Below are 19,395 nucleotides of genomic sequence, written 5' to 3'. Positions count from 1 at the left end.
TGTGCTTTTCATTAAGCCAAGTAACGTCCTAGAATTGATTGAATATAGGTTATCTCACTTAGTAAAAGGTGTGTGTGTGTGTGTGTGTGTGTGGTGTGTGTGTGTGTGTGTGTAGCTCAAACTCAATAGATTCATTATGTGGACACTTGGCTTTACAGAAGATGATTGATCTTGCTCTCAATATTTATTTTTTCATTTTGCTTTTCTGATGAAATATAACCAAGGTTAAACTACCCTGCTACAGGCATTGCCATGTACAAATTATTAGTTTCTGGCTTTACATGGAGGTTACTCTGCATATGCTGTTAAGCCCATATAGACCCTCTAAATAGAGAGTTAAATTTGAGTATGTTTAAATTCTGTTACAGTTCTGTATGTTTCTAGAGATACTTAAGATAAGGATCCTCCAATGGCCATGTCATTGGTCTGATCATAAAATACAGATTTTATCCTGTAGTCTTTATTCTCCCATCAGTCTACTAACCACTAACTAATAGTGTCTCGCAGAGGGTTTTTATGTCATCTCAAAAATTCATGTATCAATTCTATAAAATTTTATTACAAAATTCTTAATGTGCTCTATGAAAAACAATCTTGAACCCTGGACATAAAATATTTCACTCAACAATAAAAAGTAGCCTAGAAAGCAAAATCGAAATATTATATACTATCGTGTTCTCAGAGCAAGACAAAAAAAGACACATCATTTTAGAAGTATTGATTGTATGATTTTTCATTGAAATTCAGATGTTTATCCTCACTGGATCTGAAAGCTTTACATCTTGGGTAAATTTCATTTACTTTCTAAAACCATGAAATCTGTCTAATTCTTTAGTTTTGAGAAGTATGCTTTTTCCAGCATTCTGTATTTCTGGTTTCTTGCTTGATCTGTCCTTTAGGGATTCCTGCCACTTTGTTGTAACATCTTCCCAGACATAGGTACGTGGAGACCAACATGCCATTGAGTCACAGCAAATAGTGACAACATAGCTGAGGACCCGCTACATGCAAAAAGGGAGATGTTTGTTAATCTAGATTCATGTAAAGCATTTATGAGCAAACATTAGAGGCCATTTTATATTTGGTAAGTGGTTACTGCAAATCTTGTTATAAACAGAAACTCGGGGCTTTGAGGACATCTGTAACACAGATGTTACCTATATGATTGCCTTACGTCTAATGTGTTATTTTATATTCTGTATTATTTAAGGTCACCATTCAATTGCAAATGCAACTGTCTGCCTGGAACTGGTCTTCAGGAAGGTCGAGCAAGACCTGAGGGGAAGGAAGTAATCACTGTGCCCAGGAACATCTTCACTCTCTGCATTGCCATGTCCACGACTCCTCTAGCCTCCGCTGCGAGCTGCAGAGCTTGGTCTACGATGGCGAACTTTCTTGACACTTTCAAAGTGGGTAAGAGAAGAAAAAATGTGTTGTTGAGGTTTGGTTATTACACTTTAAAGGCTAAATTTCCATGGTGATTTATTAAGTTGTGACTGGAGCAAGAGGGGGGAGAATTAAGTTGGTTTCAATTTTCAACTCATTGTGCTGACTAGAGAACAAAGGAAGATGTTTCAAGGTGAAGTAACAGGTTCAAGGCTTCCCAAAGATCATTTCCCACATCACCTACATTTCTTTTTCTCTCTAAATACCTAAACATCTTTACCTCACAAAACTGACAATTTTCTCTGGATCTCCTATATATAAATAGAAGAGTTTTTCCTCACAAATCATGGAAGTACATGTAAACTTTTAGCAAACTCAGTTAACAAAAAGATTTGGTCATTTAGCTGTTGTGTAGCATGATTCTAACTGCTGCTCTATTACTCAATTTTAATGCATAATAACTTACCAATTTTTTGAAGTAGTATATATACTATGGATCTCCTAAACATATTAAGTTCTACTCTATTTCCAACCTGCTGTCTAAACCCTTTGAAGGGCTAGTTTTTCTTAATTTCTCTTTGATAGTGTGGAAATTGGCTTAGGGGAACTATTTGCCTTTGTTTAATTTGGCTATTAAGCTTTGAGTCAGAGGCCATGCATCTTCAGTATTAATGCTGCTAATAAGCTGCAGAACAGCAAACATTTCTTTGCCAATGGTATGAATGACTCAGAGTAACCAATAATATATCTCTGTCAGAATAAATTAGTTGCCTTCTGACAGTTGGTGATGTTATGTCCGCAAACATACCTCTGGTTGGTAGCCTTGGTATTTTCAATTGACACGTAAATCTTAATTATCATTGAATATCTGTTTCTTGCTGCCACAAATACTTTTAGCCATGTGCTGACTTTGAAGTCATGCATTTGATGTGAAACAATTTCATACTGACATAATTTTTTTAAATTTATGCCACCAAGGTTAGAGGAAATGCAACAACTATTCCAGGAAAACAAACTGCTCTTATGTAGTAAGTTTTTTTCTATAATAGCTATAACTGAATTCAATTTCCTGGTCATAAATTCTGAATACATAAGGTTACTAGACAGCAGGAATAGGCAATGTTATGCAGTATGTCTAACTATTTAACACTGCAATACAACTGGAAGGGATTCTAACTCCAGATCCTCTGTTCACAGTGGAACGCTAGCAGGGGTGTCCTGCCCGGAGCAAGAAAATGACCCAGACATTACACTCCTCGGAGATGTTTCCCATCTTGTGAACTTGAGACACCTTGTGGGGTAAAGTATACTTACTAGTTGTTCTATATATATTATTGACAAGTTAGGAATTGATAATTTGATGAGTTTCTCTTAAAAGGCATTTAGAAATACTTCTGAGACACACCCCTGGAACAAAGGTAGGTATATAAGGCATTTCTTTACTTACTGTATGATCTCAGTGCCACATGTGCTGCAGGATAAATGATAAACTCGCAACGAATCAAAGCGAAAATGTTTTACAGTGTGCAGGCTGTGTATTTGGTGTGATAAATATCATGTCTATAAATAGGACTCTAGGACTTCTGTTTTTATTTCTTAAAATACACACAATGTTACCAGAGAAAAATCCCATAATTTTTTGGATTAAACTTATTTATACTTTAAAGATTCTTAGGCTTTGAAGGAATGAAATTTAAGTTGACTTGTACATTTTAGTATTGTGGATTCTGTAAATACATTGAAACTGGAGTGGCTTTTACAGGTGAGGAGAAAATTTAGAGATAGAAGGCTATTTCTTTACAGAAGTTGGATTCTGCAGTCTCTCCAGGGTAAGCTGCATCCTCTTAGAACTCATACATTTGCTTCACTTTTCTCACCCATAGTGTCTGGATCATTTTATTAACAATATTTTACTTCTACACAGCAAAACATTGTATAACATTCAATATAAAGGTAAATATAAAAATATCTAGAATAATGATACACATTCTAGTAATTGTATTCTCACACCTTCCCGTGAAGTCCACATTTTTAGAAAAAAATATATTATTACATATGAAACCACAAACACATTCTGATTCAGCACATTCTTACTCAAAACAGTATATACAGCCCTATCAGAGTCAGAGGATACTATAGATCCACACCAGGGGGGGGGGGGGTTGTGGTGAAGGTCACAGACACACAGATATGTACACTCCTATGTCACATCTCTTGGCAGAGTCTCTCTGCTTCCTCAGCATCAGCGCGTGAAGGGTCTTTCAGGCCAGTGAAGGGAAAACAGAGTATACAGATGAAGGTGGACTGTTCTAGGCTGCTTCTTCAGCAGAGCAGTCGATTCCTGCATAGGTAAACTTCTCATAAAGGGTGGTATTCACGTAGGTCTAGAAGACAAGAGTGGTTCAGAGAACATGGTGGCTTCAATAACTGCTTTTGCCGGGCGGTTCCAGAAACTCTGGCTTTTTTGGCTTGTTTCAGGTCAAATACTAGGTTCGGGGAGGGGTGGTGGTGGTGCTTTTCTACCCTCAATCCCTCTTGCATTCGATGACTTTCTTGCTGACATGCAGCTGCAAGTAAGAGTTCATGGTCTCCCTTTCCTGGGTCTCTGAGCTGCTTTCTGTTTTTCATGGTCTCTTGTCCCTCTTGACATGTCTGGCTCTCTAAGCCTTCTTTGTCCACTATTTATCTTCCCCACACTTCTGATTTAATGACCACTAGGGTTTTGATGGCTTTCAAAATCTACCTCCCTAACCTAGATTTGTCATTTGAACCCCAGACCCATATAGATAACTACGTTCTAGACATTTGCATAGGATTCCAGACCCTATTTTCTACTTGCTCTGTGTCCTTGGTCACTTTCACCTCTGAGTGTTTCTTCATCTATGAAATTAAAAGGGTCAGGATCTATGACTGAGAAGACTCCTTCTTGCTCAACTTGGCTAACTCTATAGGTTATTCTACCATGTTTAACTGTATCTTGTCTAGAAATCTTATTTCCTCCCAAACTGTAACTTCCTCCAAGTCAGAGGCCACATCTTTTATGTCCCTGTGGTATCTAGGGCTAAACTCAAAAGAACATGTTGAATTACATCAACTACTTTTATTCACTACACCAGGCACCTGAGGAATTCCAATTCCCAAGTCCTCACCTTGCGTTCTTCTAACATCCTATTTAAGGACACCAGGATCTGGGCAAATGAGGGTCTCTCATAAGGCTTTTCCCGCCAGCATTGTCTCATGAGGTCGTACCTTTGGAAACAAAGCATCAAAGAATTAACTCTTATTAAGTACTAGGCACAGCCAGCTCTGTATTGTGCAGAAAAGGAGGAACAAGCATCACCATTCTACACATGATCATCAAGCTTAGCCAGCAGGTGACACAGGTACAGTGCTCAGGAAGTCTCTGTTCAGGTCCCACCTCCCTAGCCAAGGCCCCTTCTCCCAGTAGCTCTAGTGCCTACTGCAGGTACCATTTCTACACAATCTTGGTCTCAGCAATTTTTATAGTGCATGATGTTTCTAGGACATCATTTCCCTTGTAAAACTACATCTCTCAAAATATCAGTGTTTGCTGTTGGTGGGAGTGCAAACTGGTCCAACCACTATGGAAAGCTGTGTGGAGATTTCTTGACCTACTAAGCACAGAGCTTCCATATGATCCAGCAATTCTACTCCTAGGTATTTACCCAAAGGACACAGAAACATCAATTCCAAAGAGCACCTGCACCCCTATGTTTATAGCAGCACTGTTAACAATAGCTAAGCTCTGGAAACAACCCAAATGCCCAAAAATAGATGACTGGATCAAGAAGATGTGGTACATATACACCATGGAATATTACTCAGCATTCAAAAAAGATAAACACATGCAATTTGCAGCAACATGGATGGCGCTGGAAGGGATCATGCTCAGCGAAATAAGCCAGAAAGAAAAAGAAAAATACCGGATGGTCTCACTCATAGCAGGAATCTAGAAAACTTAAATAAGGGACCAGGAAAAAGAATAACTATAAGAAAGAAAATATCAAAATCAACAAACGACTATGAACCAGAGACACCCTATGGGGGGGGGTGGGAGGCGGGGAAAGGAGAGATTGGGGTCAAAATAAGGGGGTTGTAATTGTATGGGGAATATAAAAATAAAATTTAAATAAAAAAGAAAAAACAAAGGGTCAAACAAAGTCAAACTTTAAAACCAACCCTTGAAAACTGACTTTTGACCTTGGATTTTCAGAGGGGGCGGGGGAGAGAAAGGGGTGAAAATAGGGGGATGGGCAGGAGAACACATGGACTAAGGTGCAGGACCACTGGTGCTTCAACAGGGGAAGCGCTACAGTGACTATACCTGGTTGGGGGTGAGGGCGGGGAAACTATACTGTCGAGACACCAGCAAGGATGTAGAATATTGATTCTTCATTAACAATAAATAAATAACGTTCTCATAAATCAAAAAAAAAAATCAGTGATTTGCAAAAATGCCACCTTATAAGCAGCTCCCTTTTAGGGATAAGCATAGTCTCAACAGACGCTTCATGAAGTCCTGCCATTCAAAAACAAAAACCTGTTTAACCAGGTTTTAAATAAATTTTTAAGTTAACTCTGGTTTATAACATTATAGAAGCTTCAGGTATACAACATACACATGACAATGTGACCACCAAAAGTCTAGTTTCCATCCAACGCCATGGAAGTTATCAGTTTCCCCCATTCCCCAGCTTCCTTTCCCTCTGTAACCACCAGTGTGTTCTCTGTATCTAAGTCTGCTTTGTTCATTCTCTCACTTTGCTTTTTTATATTTCCACCAGTGAAAAGACAGTATTTGCCTGATTTTGTTTGATACTTTTGTTTAGCATAATACCCTCAGGGCCCATCCATGTTGTTACAAAGAACAAGGTTTCATTTCTAGAGCTCAGTAGTATTCCCTCGTGTGTGTACGCACAGGCCTTTATTCATCCAGCCACTGATGGAAATTTAGGTTGTTTCCATATCTTGACTATTGTAAATAGTGCTGCAGTGAAGACAGGGCTTGCAGAACGCAAGATTCTACAAAGAAAAATCCAGCTTCCTTAAGTGACAGCTCTGAAATCTCTATCCCCAAGGTTTGTCTCAAGGTTTCATACATTTATTCATGGCCAGGATCACAAATTTCAGTTCTTTTCTGTGTCTGTTGCTTCCATATTTCAACCTTCCCACAACTCATCTAAAATTTCTCCTGGATGTTTATGCCTGGAAAGCTCTTACTCCCTACCTTCCAGCTGTTTGGGCTGTGTGTGTGTGTACGTACAGAGAGGGCTATGGATACATACCACATAACTCCTCTATTAGTGAGTCTCAGAATTGTGAAGGAACCCAGCTAAGATCAAAGGGCCCCATAAAGTAAGGTGTGACTTACACTTCATCATCACAATTTAGGGGCTTCTCCAGCCTGTACCCCTGGGGCAGCTTCTCATAGAGTTCTGCACACGTCATCCCACAGTAGGGGGTGCCACCTAGAAAACAGGGAGCAGTGTTGTAAGCCCCTGCAGTGGGGAAGGTCGTAGTGTCCTGCTCTCCGGCTGTAAAGCTGAGACCGGGTGAAGATGGAGACGGTGGGCAGAGTGAGCACCCAGTCTGCCTCTGGCGAACCCACTGGCCCTCAGAACCGGCCTTATGCTACAGCTTCCGTGGAGAGATCCAGCACAGGGGCCCTAACTTGCAGCGCTGTCCCTCCTCTCTCAGTCTAGAATCGTGCCAGTGAGAGGCATATTTTTCTTAAAAGAAGCCTATAGTGATGGTAATCAATTCCTATTTTATCTGTAACAGTTACTGCCCAATACTAATAACAGAGGTAACACATGGTTATGGTAGAAAACTTGGGAAATACAAAACAAATGAAAAACATAATCACTTTTATTCTCCATCTGTGTCATCCTTCTAGTCTTTAGGATGTGCAATATTTACAAAACTGGGAGCATAGTGTATGTGAAATTTTTCTGGGTTTTGGCATGCACATTTTTACATATGGAATGGCCTTCAAAATATGACTTCTTGTGGCTGAATATGCCATCTGAACGGTGTAGAAGTAACTTTGTATTGATGTTCAATGACATCTCTGCACAGGTAGAAATAACTAACCTCTCACAAACAGCATGGCTACCAGGTCCTTCAGTACTAAGCATGCCACTAGATATGGGGCCTCTGAAAAGAGAAGCATGCAAATAGAACTGCGGGAGTTTCCAGGTATGCTATTTCCAAGTCACGTCTGATAGCACCACATTCAAATGGCACCCATGGAATTACAGTGTGAGGGGCCCATCCCCAAGGCCTAGAGTCTTACCTTGTAGGTAAATATGGATACTCACCTAAGCTAACGATCTCCCACAGTAACACACCATAGGACCATCTGCAGAAGGGCGACAGGAAGCCAATAATCAGCTAACAGATGGATTTTGTACATCAAAAGCTAGGCTGACTGAGCCTTTCTTAGAAATGCATAGTTCCTGCTTCCTGAGATAGGGCCTTGTATGTGGCACGCATTTCTCTCCCTTTAGCCCAGTGGAAGGCTTATAAAAGAAACAGTGTAAGCTTTGCCAGAGTCCCACTCTCTTTAGCTAGAGGATGTGAGATGGTACCCTGGACTGCAGATAAAAATCTAAGCTGGGGCCTCCCTGGTGGAGCAGCGGGTTGAGTGCAGTGCTGTGAAGCTGTCTGCCGCCTCTGTAGAGTGGGTTTGATTCCGCCTGGCCAGGGAGATACCCACATGGTGTGGCAGACCTCTCCTAGCTCGCCCGCTGCTCCCCTCAGCAGTGATTTCAGTCTGTCTGCCTGTTCTTCTCCCTGCTCTGTCTCTGGTGAATCCTCTCACCCTCTGGCCTGTACCCCAGCTAATATATAAAATAAATCTTTAGGAAAAAAAATTCTAAGCTGGACAGGTCGGAGTTAAATCCCATTTCTGACACTGAATACTCCCATGACTGGAACAAGTGACTGAACCTCTTGAGGCCTCTTAGTGTAATCTGCTCAGAGTCCTCACTTTCTACCTCAAAGTTTTGCAGAGGAGATCTGAGGTAACAACAGTGAAGATACAGGCATTGCAGCCCCTCCAGTCCCTGGTGTGAGCAGACCCCTGCCTCACCCCTCTGAGTCTTAGTGTCTCCTCCTCAGAATAGGGGGTGTGAGGCAGGCTGCCTGACTCTCAGTGCTGGCTCTTCCCCGACAGCCAGCCTGAGACTTGTCACTGCAGGCCCCATCTGGCCTTCCCACTGTGCCCACCAGCTCTGAACCCCAGCACCTCTTCTGGGCCCCTCCTTTGATCCAGGTCCTGTGCGCAGAGGCCTGTGGGGCAATGAAGTCACAGGAGGGTCACTGCCAGCGTTTTACATCCTGAAAACCATCCCCTTGGTGACTTCATTTATTCTGTGAGTTTACTGCCTGTGCTTATGGATGTCATAGTCATACTTCTCTTTAAAAACCTCTCAAGTGTGTATTTTTCTGGGGGAGGGGGAGGGAATTCTACTCTAATTGGCTACTCACACATCACTGTTGGTTGTATACACGCTGTAGTTTAGCGACTCGATTGCCATCCAGCGCACGGGGAGCCTGCCCTGGAGAGAAGAAGGTCAATGTCACTTAAGCAGGATGGTGACCCTCACAAGGCTCCCAGCTTGCCACGACACAGGGTACGGCAGACACAGGAATTGTGTATGTCCCGCCCACACGTGAGTGTGCGAATTCAAAGAAAATAGGGTAAGTCCTACTTCCCTCAAGGGATACCTACAGCAGTTTCATATAAAGAAAAATTTGGGTGTGTATGTTTGTATTTAGGGGACCAAGTGTGCCTGGCAGAGTGGGGAAGGTGGCCAGGGGGGCGCTGTGAGATGTGTAGGTGTTACCAGGTGGACGGAGGAGAAGAGCCTTTCAGGCCTGTGCACTGTGTGCGTCTGTATCAACAGAGAAGGAAGTAACTTCTGCCCAGTGAGTTTTCATCAGGTTTGATGATTGGCTAAGGCCACTCAGGCACCCTTTCGGTGCCTGTCTTTGACTGCCTCCAGGTGGTTCCCATTTCTTGGCTTGCTGAGTCCAGGTTGGAGAAAATGAGATAAGGACTAGACACTGGAAATTTTTATTTCTGAGTTTTTCTAGTCTCAAGTTCACTAGGATTTGAGTCTTCCTTCTCATTGGCCCGCCCCAGGAATCATAAGGACCCAAGGTGAAAAAATGGACCCTTCCTCACCGGAGATGCGTTAAAGCTCTATGGTGGCATGACCCGCATTGGCCTGTGGGCAGGCAAAAGCAGGAGTATTGAGAGGATCTTTCTCAGCAGCCCCTGAAACCAGAGCAGGCATTCTCCCACAGCAGCCTGCCATGAGACCAGCCCCGCCCTGAAGCTAAGGATGGTTCTGGAATGCACAATCCTCTCCCAGTGCATTGTGAAGTGGGTGATACTCTGAAACTGGCCATAAATCCCAAATGGCATTTTTGTCCTGTATCCTTTCTCACAGCTACATCTTCAGTGTTCTCCACACAAGCACCGTCCATCCCTTCACATGGGTGGGCCCACCCAGCCCACCTCCCACCTATTAGTCTAGCTCTTCCTCTTCCCAGCTAAGGAATGCAAAAAGTTGTCTAAAAGACATTTTGTGTTGTCTTTGCTGTTGTTTACTCCCTACCTTCCAGCTTCTGGCCTCATACCCCTAACGACTTACTCCCTTCTCCACTTTTTCATTTTTCTCTTGATTATCTTCTATCTGTCCACTTCTGTCTGTCCTGCTAACATCACCTTGGTTTAGGTCATCCTCCTGTCCTGCCTGACGAGAGCCACCTCTCCTCCCGAACTTCCTGCCTAGTTTCACTCTGTAAAGATCCGATCAGGATGATCACTCTACATGGCAACTTCAACCACATGCTTCCTATCCTTAGAATTCTCTAATGCTCCTATTGTCCCAAGATCTCAGATCCTTCGCTAGGAAGCAAAACTCTTCAAGAAGATTTATCCCTGCTTCTTCCTCCAACCTTGAATTTTAATTCTCCCTCTTATCTGCATTATGCTCAAGCCACATTACATTACTTAATCCCCAAAGATTTTCTACTTTCCTTTGCCTCTGAGATTTTACTGGGTGACCCCCTGCAGGTCACCCAATTCATTTCACATTTCTAGTATCAACCATAAAATTCAGGAATTATGCCTCCAGGAAGCCCTCCATGACTGCCCACAGGTTCCATTTAGTGTCCTATAACACCTGTGCTTTCCTAGGCACACATCACCTGTTACAATTGTTCATTACCTGTGCATTAGTTTACAACACTACCAGTATTGATGCCTGCGGCATTTCAAAAAACAAACAACAACAACAAACTGAAGCAGTACACTACCAGAAAAACTAGAGCAGAACCTATAGGAGGTAGAACTCAGCATTTGTATTTTCTGAAAACTTTCCCAGATGATTGATTCTGAGATGAAATGAAACTTGAAAATCTCTGACTTAAAAAATCAGCCGGGGAAGGTAGCCACTCTGCCCTCTGGTGGTGTCTCTCCACACTGCACCATTCTCTCCAGGTCTTTTCCTTTCTCCAGCCTTTCCTCCTGCTGTCCCTTCCCTCCCACAGATCACTGGACCCTGTTATTAGGAGACAGAGTTGAGGCCTCCGCTCTGCTCCTCTAAGCATCCCCCATAAGCTTCCCCACACTGCAGCAATCCCTGTCCTTTATGAAATGCCGAGCAAGCTCTCATTAGCCTCAGGACATTGAGCAGAGCTTCTATCAATATATAATTTGCATAAGTCTTGGGGCTCCACCCTTCATTAAGGGCACCACAACCATTAAATGCTGGAGTGAAGGGAAGGGACTCCATTAAAGACAGGGGAGAATTCCAGGTGACCTATGAGGAGAAGGGAGAGCGAGAGTAGATGGGTGAGTGGTGGGACGTGCTGCTTTAAGACAGGCATGTCTGGGCCTCCCCTGGTGGTGCAGTGGTTGAGCGCTGGGTTGGGAGGCTGCCTGCAGCCTCGGCAGCACCAGTTCGATCCCTGGCCACCGGTGAGGGTCCCACCAAAAAAAAAAAAAAAAAAAAAAAAGAGGCATGTCTGCAGCGAGAGGGGCAGAGTCTGAAGCTCAGGGGACAAGTCAGCCCTCAGGGAAGCTCCTAAGGCTTCCAAAAGTGTTGTCGATGGGTGCCTTGGGCCAGGCTGTGTGGTGGTATTCAGGACTCCCAGGGTCCCACCTCCAGCCCTAATCACAGAAGGGAGTGGAAAGGTCCAGTGATTGGCTCACTGTTAGAACTATGAGAAGTTACATATGCCTGTGGAAGCAAGAAAGTTATAAGTAAAAAAATATTTTAAATACTGTATCAAGGTGTGGAGGTAGTCCTTTTCAAAATATTCTGGAACATTTTTTCCAGGTTATCTTGTCAGTAACTACAATAAGTGTAGTGGAAAGAAAGGGACCCAGAGTTTGAGGGTCAATGCAGAAATCTGAGTCTTGCTGAGAGAATGTGGAATTTGCAGAGGAAAAGAACCCCCGTGTCATGAAACTGGAGTCATCCTGAGAAAGCTGAGCCCAAGTAATGTGGGGCAAAGCCCTACATTGGGGGAGACCCACCGAACACAGGGGAGACCACGGGACTTGTCACCCCCACAGCCCCACATTTGCCTACCCATCAGGGAAGCAGAGGGGATGGCAGGTCAGCACTCGTGCCCGGGGCTGTTGTGTGTCTAGGTTGCGTTATGACTCCAGGGTGAGCAAGAAAAGCAGGACTACAGCTTTTCTCTTCTGAAGCTATGATGTGGTTCCCGCAGGATCTGGGACTTGAAGATAAAATACTCTTTGGGAGAGTGGGCAAAGAGAGCAAAGAGGATTTGCTTTGGGCTTGAAGAGTGAGCAGAGACCTTTCAGTGAAGAGGGAAATCTTGGCGTTTTGAAGATGAACTTGTCTTCTAGGGCCACCCTCCACCATTTTCTTTCCTTGATTTTTGGAAAGTATGTCACACACCTGTTACCTGTTAGATTCGCTGTGTGATAGGGGATGGTGGTTGCTCCCCAGAGGTGTTGGAGTGAGAGGCATAGGGGTGAGCATGAACACAGACCTCTGCCTGGCTAGGCTTGCACGGTCAGTTACTGGCCACCTGAGGCAGAGTTTCTTCATTGGTCTACGTGGGCCCTCTCATCTCATTTCAGAGATCAAAACTGAGGATGTTTGCTGGGCCAGGACAGTATCTACTGGGATCCCCGGTCAGATGCCTCAATCACCAGAGAACAATGGTATTCTCGGAGAAGTGACATCAGGAGATGTTATCAGTGTCTGTGCTGAACTTACCATTGTCTTTTTCACATATACTTCTTGACCTCGGGACAATCCAAAATCTGCTATTTTGGCTACATAGTTTTCACCAACTAAAATGTTCCTGGCAGCCAGATCCCTATGGATAAACTGAAATTAAAACAAAAATTATGTATTTTCAGCATATTTACTTTCTCACATGATTTCATTAGCATACACTCTAAGGAGAATTTTGGAAAATAGAGAAGATAGGGGTTTTAAAGAAGAGAGAGGGGTCTTAAGCCACCCAAATCCATTCCCTTTCAAGTTCCTCTCCAAAATCCTGAGCAAATCCTGCCACCTGATCCACGTTGCCTTAGGAGAGTCACTTCAGGGGAAAACAGCTTGTTAAACCTTTCAGTGACAGGGACCTCCCCTGGTGGTACAGCAGTTGAGCACTGGGCTACGAAGCTGCCCTCAGGCTCTGCAGTGCCGGTTCCATCCACACGGCCCGAGAGGGCCCCACATGGTGTGCAGACCTCTCCTGTCTCACCTGCTGCTCCCCTCAGTGGTGTATTTCGTCAGTCTGCCTGTTCTTTTCCCCGCTCTGGTGAATTTTCTCTCCCTCCCTAGCTTCTGACTGTACCCAGTGCTTGTATAAATAAATAAATAAATCTTAAAAAAAAACCAAAACCTTTCACTGACAATTTAAGGCCTTGGCTATTGTGCATTACTTGGAACCAAATAAAACTAAGGATGTTAAGGTACTTCAAATATATATGATATTCACTAAAGAAATGTATTCTCAATATTAGGCATTAACTTCTATGTAAGATGGAATATATACCAGAGATTCAAGTTAGGGAGTCAGTTAAAGGGAATTCGAGAGTGACTGAAAAAATGAAGAAAAAGAAAAAAGTGCAAACTGAGTGAATAAAGCATGTGCACAGAGGTGTGAAGCTGTACTCCCCAAATTACAGTTAACTATTGGCCAGGTAACAGAATTTGAGAAAAGGGTGCACATTTGAACTCTCATTCACAATAGAGCATTTCAGTGGCTAGATCTCCAGAGCAAGGTCCTCAGAACAAACCTGTTTTTGACTCAAGTAGTCCATGCCCCGGGCCACATCTGCCGCAAAATGCAGCAGCTGCTGGGAGGAGAGTGTGGACGCTGTGCTGTTGGCAATGGCAAAGGCCGGGTCGGTCTCCAGCACGCGGCTCTTGCGTAGGAAGTCCAGGAGGTTTCCATGGGGGGCATACTCAATGGCGAGGTACAAGTAGCCTGTGGGGAAAGGGAAGGAGCACCCCTTTAACAGTGGCTGTGAAATTTCTGAGATCGGCTGATGGTCAGCCATGCTAGTGTGGGATGTCCTTTTGCTCACAGAAACTAGAAAATAAACTTTTATGGAAAAAATAACAGTTCCTTGAAAAAATTCTGGTCATTGTCTTATTTTTATTCCAAATTCTTTTTTATAAAATATAAAAGCTGTCTTGATAAAAATATTGATGTCTAGAAAAATAAAGTGGTCTTTCTTCTAATGTAGAATTTTTTAATTAAAAATTTTTTAATTTTTAAAATAAATTAATTTTTTAAATTTTAAATTAATTTTTAAATTAAAATGTCAGGTGAATTTGAACTCTAAAGCTATTCTAAGAAATAGAAAATCTGGCAACAAAATTTCTTCTGGCACTCACTTTTGTACCTATTCTGGAATGAATGTGCTTTCTTGCCCCTTTCTTTACAATTATAAATTTTAAGAGCCATCCAACTACGTGCTAATGTCATGCTAGAGCAAAATTTTAAAATATATTTTTCCACTATCAGTGCTTTTTCCCCCCAACATTCATTTACTGCTGTCCCACACTGATTACTTTTTTCAGAAATCACTCAAAAACAAATGTCATTACATCATTATTTAACCTAAGGGACATGATCTGACTTTCAGAATTATACCCTTATTAGACCTCAGAATGATATATTGTCTGAAGCACCAGTATTTTTAGTTTAATAAATTGAGGAAAAGGAAGTAGTCTCTTTTCTATTGTTGGTGTTTGTGCTGCAAAGTCAACAAGAGGTTGTCAAGTTTGTAAATAATTACCGCGTGGAGCTTTTTTGTGGGAGCAAACTTTTCCATGAGTAAGTTTAAACACAGATTCAAACTACAAGCCCGGGGAGCATGCAAAGGTAAACCTATGAAAGAGTTTTTGTTACCTGCTCATTCACAGCTAATTACACATTGTGATGTGTAATAGGAAGCATTCAAAAATATTTGCATTAATAATGTCAGTTGAACTTTAAGAGCACATACAACATAAGATAATTGGAAAACACCAACTTGACAGTACAGTAATTTTGTTTCAGAGAAAAACAAGGCACTGTCAGAGACACTTATTATTGTTACTTATTATTTCAAACAAAGCACTTATTATTTCAACCAAAGTGCTTTCACATAACAGTGGATTGTTGGTATTAGTGCATTTAAACATGCATATATGGGTTTTGGGGCAATGCAAGAAAAATTAACAGGTAGGCAATAGCAAACCAATGCATTTCACTCTGATGCTGAGGGTGCCCCCAACCCACCTGGGACAGGGAGCTGAGAAAACCTCTGGAGGAGCTAGGGTGAGGGTAGGCAGGAACTGTGGATACTGTTGGGCAGTCATGGCTGAACCACATCAGAGGCCAAATGATCCAGCCTTGGCACTTACATCCAAAAAGATGCCAAACCTCAATCATCTACAAATGAAGACTAGACATTCAGGTTGAAACTGCACCTTAAAAACCAGCTAACCTTTTAAAGATTATTATCTTTCCTAATTTCAATGTGGAATGTGCCTCTTTCAATAGGGCAAAAAATCTGGCAGCAAAAACAGGAAAGAGCATCTTACCACGATGTTCACATGCTCCCAGGAGATTGATGATGTTTGGGTGGTGTCCAAGTTTGCAAAGAACCTCGAGTTCTCCTGCGAAGTCCCTGTGATCATCTTTGGAGGCATATTCTGGGAAGAAAGTCAAGAGTCATCAACCCTTCCCATTATACCTATTAAGAAACAATTGCCCTCTCCCAATTCCCAGGGCCTCAGTGCTCTCAGTCACCATCAGGTCTGGAAAAGAGCAGAGATGAGGAGGAATATTGTAATTGCACGGAGTGCTCGGCGCTGTGCATGCTTTGAACCGACACTTCTTTGTCGCTGGGGGCTGTCCGGTGGATAGTAGGATATTTAATACCTTCTCTAGCTCTGCAAGTAAATAAGAGTAGCCCAACCAAAAATGCATCCACACATTTCCAGAGGTCCCCTGAAGGCAAAATCACCCCCAGTTAAGAAGCCCTGCTATGAAGTTTTCTTCTTTAAACTCCCAAATACCAGGGAAGAGATTTGGGAGAGAGTGTGCAGCTGCCACTTTCAGACCCCAGCTCTCTCTCCCAAAACCTACCACTCAGAGACAGAATGCCCAGGGACAGACCAGTTTCAGAGAAACATCACCAACAATGCACACACCTTCCCTTAATAATTTTAACCTGCCTTTTCATAACCAGACCTGCTAAAAACTTCAAATTCCAATGACATTTTTATAGCAGCTGCTTTGTAGTCAGAAAACTGAGTTGCATTTGTTTCTATTCTTTTCAACCTCTCCACTTAGCACTTTGATCAGAGGGAGAACCCTCAGGCACTAACGAGGATGAAAAGGTTATTTGGTTCATACCACAAACTTATCAGCCCTGAATTGGTGACAGTGTGTGCTCATATGCAAGGAATGTTATGGGAGGGATTAGGAAGCTTGCTGGTGGCTGTGGGAAGGCCTGAACATGCTTGGAATCATGGGAATGTTTTGTGTGGGCCAAGGTTCCCACGAGACTAACAGGCAATTCTAAGTCAAGTACCCTGTCCACGTCAATACCTTGAGAGCATTTTAAAAATGAAGCTCTTTATAATGAGGTTGTTCCCTTCCTTCAGTAACTTCCCTCCTTTAGATGCATCACTCACATCAGACATTTTCTGCCCTGGTTAGGCTATGTTACCTCTTTACATGGGCATGAAAATGACAACCAGACTCAAGTTAGCTCCCAAGAAAAAATGGCTTTATAAGTTTCTGCACCCTCTTTCCTCCTGATAGCCTCAATGCTCCCAACTCCCTGTGACTAAGGTAGCAAAACAAAAGGATTGTGTTACTATCTCTAAGTGTAATGTTTTGTTCTGTTTGTGTTCTCACACTGATGCCTTTTTTTTTTTTTTTTGCTTTTTGTTTTTTCTTATTTTTTTAAAGGAATTTTTTTTAAAGATTTATTTATTTATTTATATAAGTACTGGGTACAGTCAGAAGCACGGGAGGGTGAGAGAATTCACCAGAGCCAGAGCAGAGAGCAGAACAGGCAGACTGACGAAGTACACTGCTGAGGGGAGCAGCGGGTGGCAGGAGAAGTCTGTGCGCCATGTGGGACCCTCGCTGGCGGCCAGGGATCGAACTGGTGCTGCACCACGAGGGGAGGCCCCTGACACCTCTTCTTAACAATGCAGAAAGCAGTGATGATTATGTAAGATTTAGGGTTAATTCTCATCTTTGGCTCAATATTAGACACAAAGGAAGCCCCATCTGCAACCTACAAGGGCCCTTATTACAAAGCACCAGACAATAGCAATTAATTATATTCGTGACCTGACACACCACTCACCAAGTCTGTGTGCTGAAAGAGCAACAGGGCAGCTCTACAGTCAAGTTATGACTAAGTTGAGTGTCACATAGACAAGAAGCCAGCTAGTATGGTCAGGGAACTAGGTGTTTTGCTTTCTCAGATGTTTCTTATGCAGTGTCGTTAAATGGGCAGGTACCAAACAGTCTTGAGATGAACACAACTGGAAAAGATTTCATTCTTGTGGCCTTAGATCAGTGGTTTTCTCAGGAGAATCAATGAGACCACTTGTTAAGAACAGAGATTCTCAGGTGTCACCCCAGAAAAGTGAATACAGTAAAACTAGGGGTGGGAGAAATCCAAGGAGATGCATTTTAAACAATGTCTCCAGGAATTTTAATGCAAATAATCTGTGAAGGCAGGACTCACCAACTGTGATCTCTAAATCCTCAGCATCAGTGTCACTTGGGAACTAATTAGAAATGCAAAATCTCTGACCCTGCCCGAAACATAATTAGAATCTGCAGCTCAGCAGTTGATTTTTCAACGAGTTTTCCATGTGATTTTGATACACATTCAATTTGAAGTCCACTGCATTACAAGAAAAGTGCCCCCAAAAGTCAGCAACGTATGTCTGAGCTCTGTACTCTTACCTCCCAGGAATTAAGCCCATGGTGTTTAAACAGCTCACACCTTCATGTGTGCATTCTGACCCTATCGCAGGCTCAACCTCAAAGGAAACATCACCTTCAGTTGCACATAACAGCTCTTTCTAGCATCATGCCAGTTTTTTGTTTAAAGAATGTAAGACCACATGGGCCTCCCTGGTGGTGCAGTGTTGAGAGCTGGGCTGAAAAGCTGCCTGCAGCCTCTGCAGCGCCGGTTTGATCCCCGGCCGCCAGCGAGGGTCCCACATGGCGCGCAGACCTCTCCTGCCGCCTGCTGCTCCCCTCAGCAGTGTACTTTGGTCCTTCTGCCTGCTCTGCTCCCCGCTCTGGCTCGGGTGAATTCTCTCACCCTCCGTGCTTCTGACTGTACTCAGTGCTTTTATAAATAATAAAATAATTCTTTAAAAAAATTAAAAAAAAAAAAGAATTTAAGACCACAGAGGAAAGATTCAACAGGAAATCAAGTTTTCTCCCAACCCTGGTGAAATGCTGACTCCATCTGGCCAGGCAACTGACCTTTCATCCTCTTAATGGCAGCGTCCATCCGTAACCCATCCTTCTTGATGCGGGCCTTGAGAACCTGGCCAAAATTACCCTCCCCAATCACATCTTGAAATTTGATGTCGTTCCAGTCAAGCACTGGATAAATTGTAGGATCTGGGTTGTTTTTGGCCTTCCTGTTCAAGGCCAGAGTTCCTGAGTTGAACTGCACAGCTGGTTCTTCCCTCTGGAGAAAAAAAAAATATTTCATGGTTCTGTGTCAGGATTTTTCATAATTCTAAGGTGTATACCTCCCCTTGTTTGTATCCACACCAGCTGAGAAGAGAAATGGTGTATCTGATTTTAGAAGAGAGATAAAAATAGGTTTCTTCTAACAGACTCACTCCAATGAACTGGTTGCCTATAGAGGCACAGGGTCATAGTGCCAGGTCTCAGTGGGAAAGCAGTTACAATCAATTAGCAATGTCTGCCGAGACCATGGGAAGGGGGAATCAGCACGTGTGCCACAGCACGACACATCTCTCAGTCACAGTTGAGTTTCTGCTCTGCTGTGGATGAGCAGGTGTTTATTTCTGGTTTGGAAAGAACTGAGATCCTCTCTGGGGCAGTCACAGCACACACCTGAGCAGGAACTTTCCTAGCATCGTCTATTCTTGGCTCACACTCACTCTCTCCTGCTTGTCCTAAAGCTTCTAATCTCTCAAACCCACTCTGGAACAGACTCTGATCCCAGGATGACTAAGACTTAGAGCATAGCCCCACAGAGTGTCTCCCTTTGTCCTGAGTTTAAGTGACTGCTGACACTTAATGACAAAGCACCGGTGTCAAGATGAGCTCTAGCACTCCCAACCGCCTCTCCACTGATAGCCTGAACCAAGTCAGTCCAATAATGAAGTTCCCCTTGTCCTATACAGAGGGGAACTTTGGGGCTCATGTACATGAACATATAGTTTATTTGAAACATGTAATGCACTT

General features: G+C 42.9%; 1 protein-coding gene across 2 annotated transcripts in view; it reads right to left on the bottom strand.

Annotated features, from left to right (window-relative positions):
- Positions 1–462: 462 nt before the first annotated feature.
- The window catches only part of TEK (TEK receptor tyrosine kinase), a 105,946-nt gene continuing 87,013 nt past the window's right edge, over positions 463–19,395 (bottom strand). Inside the window, exons 14-22 of one of the 2 annotated variants that reach the window (XM_054689625.1) lie at positions 18,436–18,646; positions 15,510–15,620; positions 13,712–13,902; positions 12,678–12,791; positions 8,899–8,969; positions 7,728–7,768; positions 6,779–6,875; positions 4,536–4,635; positions 463–3,770 (exon numbers count right to left, since the gene is read on the bottom strand). In XM_054689625.1, the coding sequence (XP_054545600.1) occupies positions 3,696–3,770; positions 4,536–4,635; positions 6,779–6,875; positions 7,728–7,768; positions 8,899–8,969; positions 12,678–12,791; positions 13,712–13,902; positions 15,510–15,620; positions 18,436–18,646 (1,011 nt within the window). In that variant the 3' untranslated portion in view covers positions 463–3,695. The remainder of the gene's footprint in view (positions 3,771–4,535; positions 4,636–6,778; positions 6,876–7,727; positions 7,769–8,898; positions 8,970–12,677; positions 12,792–13,711; positions 13,903–15,509; positions 15,621–18,435; positions 18,647–19,395) is intronic. The other variant, XM_054689624.1, reaches the window with a different exon arrangement.

Source organism: Talpa occidentalis, unplaced genomic scaffold, assembly GCF_014898055.3.
Source record: "Talpa occidentalis isolate TD23 unplaced genomic scaffold, MPIMG_talOcc4v2.1 talOcc4.7, whole genome shotgun sequence".
Classification (NCBI taxonomy): Eukaryota; Metazoa; Chordata; class Mammalia; order Eulipotyphla; family Talpidae; genus Talpa; species Talpa occidentalis.
The sequence above is the reverse complement of the archived record's forward strand: the minus strand, read 5'-3'. Positions and strand labels throughout refer to the sequence as shown.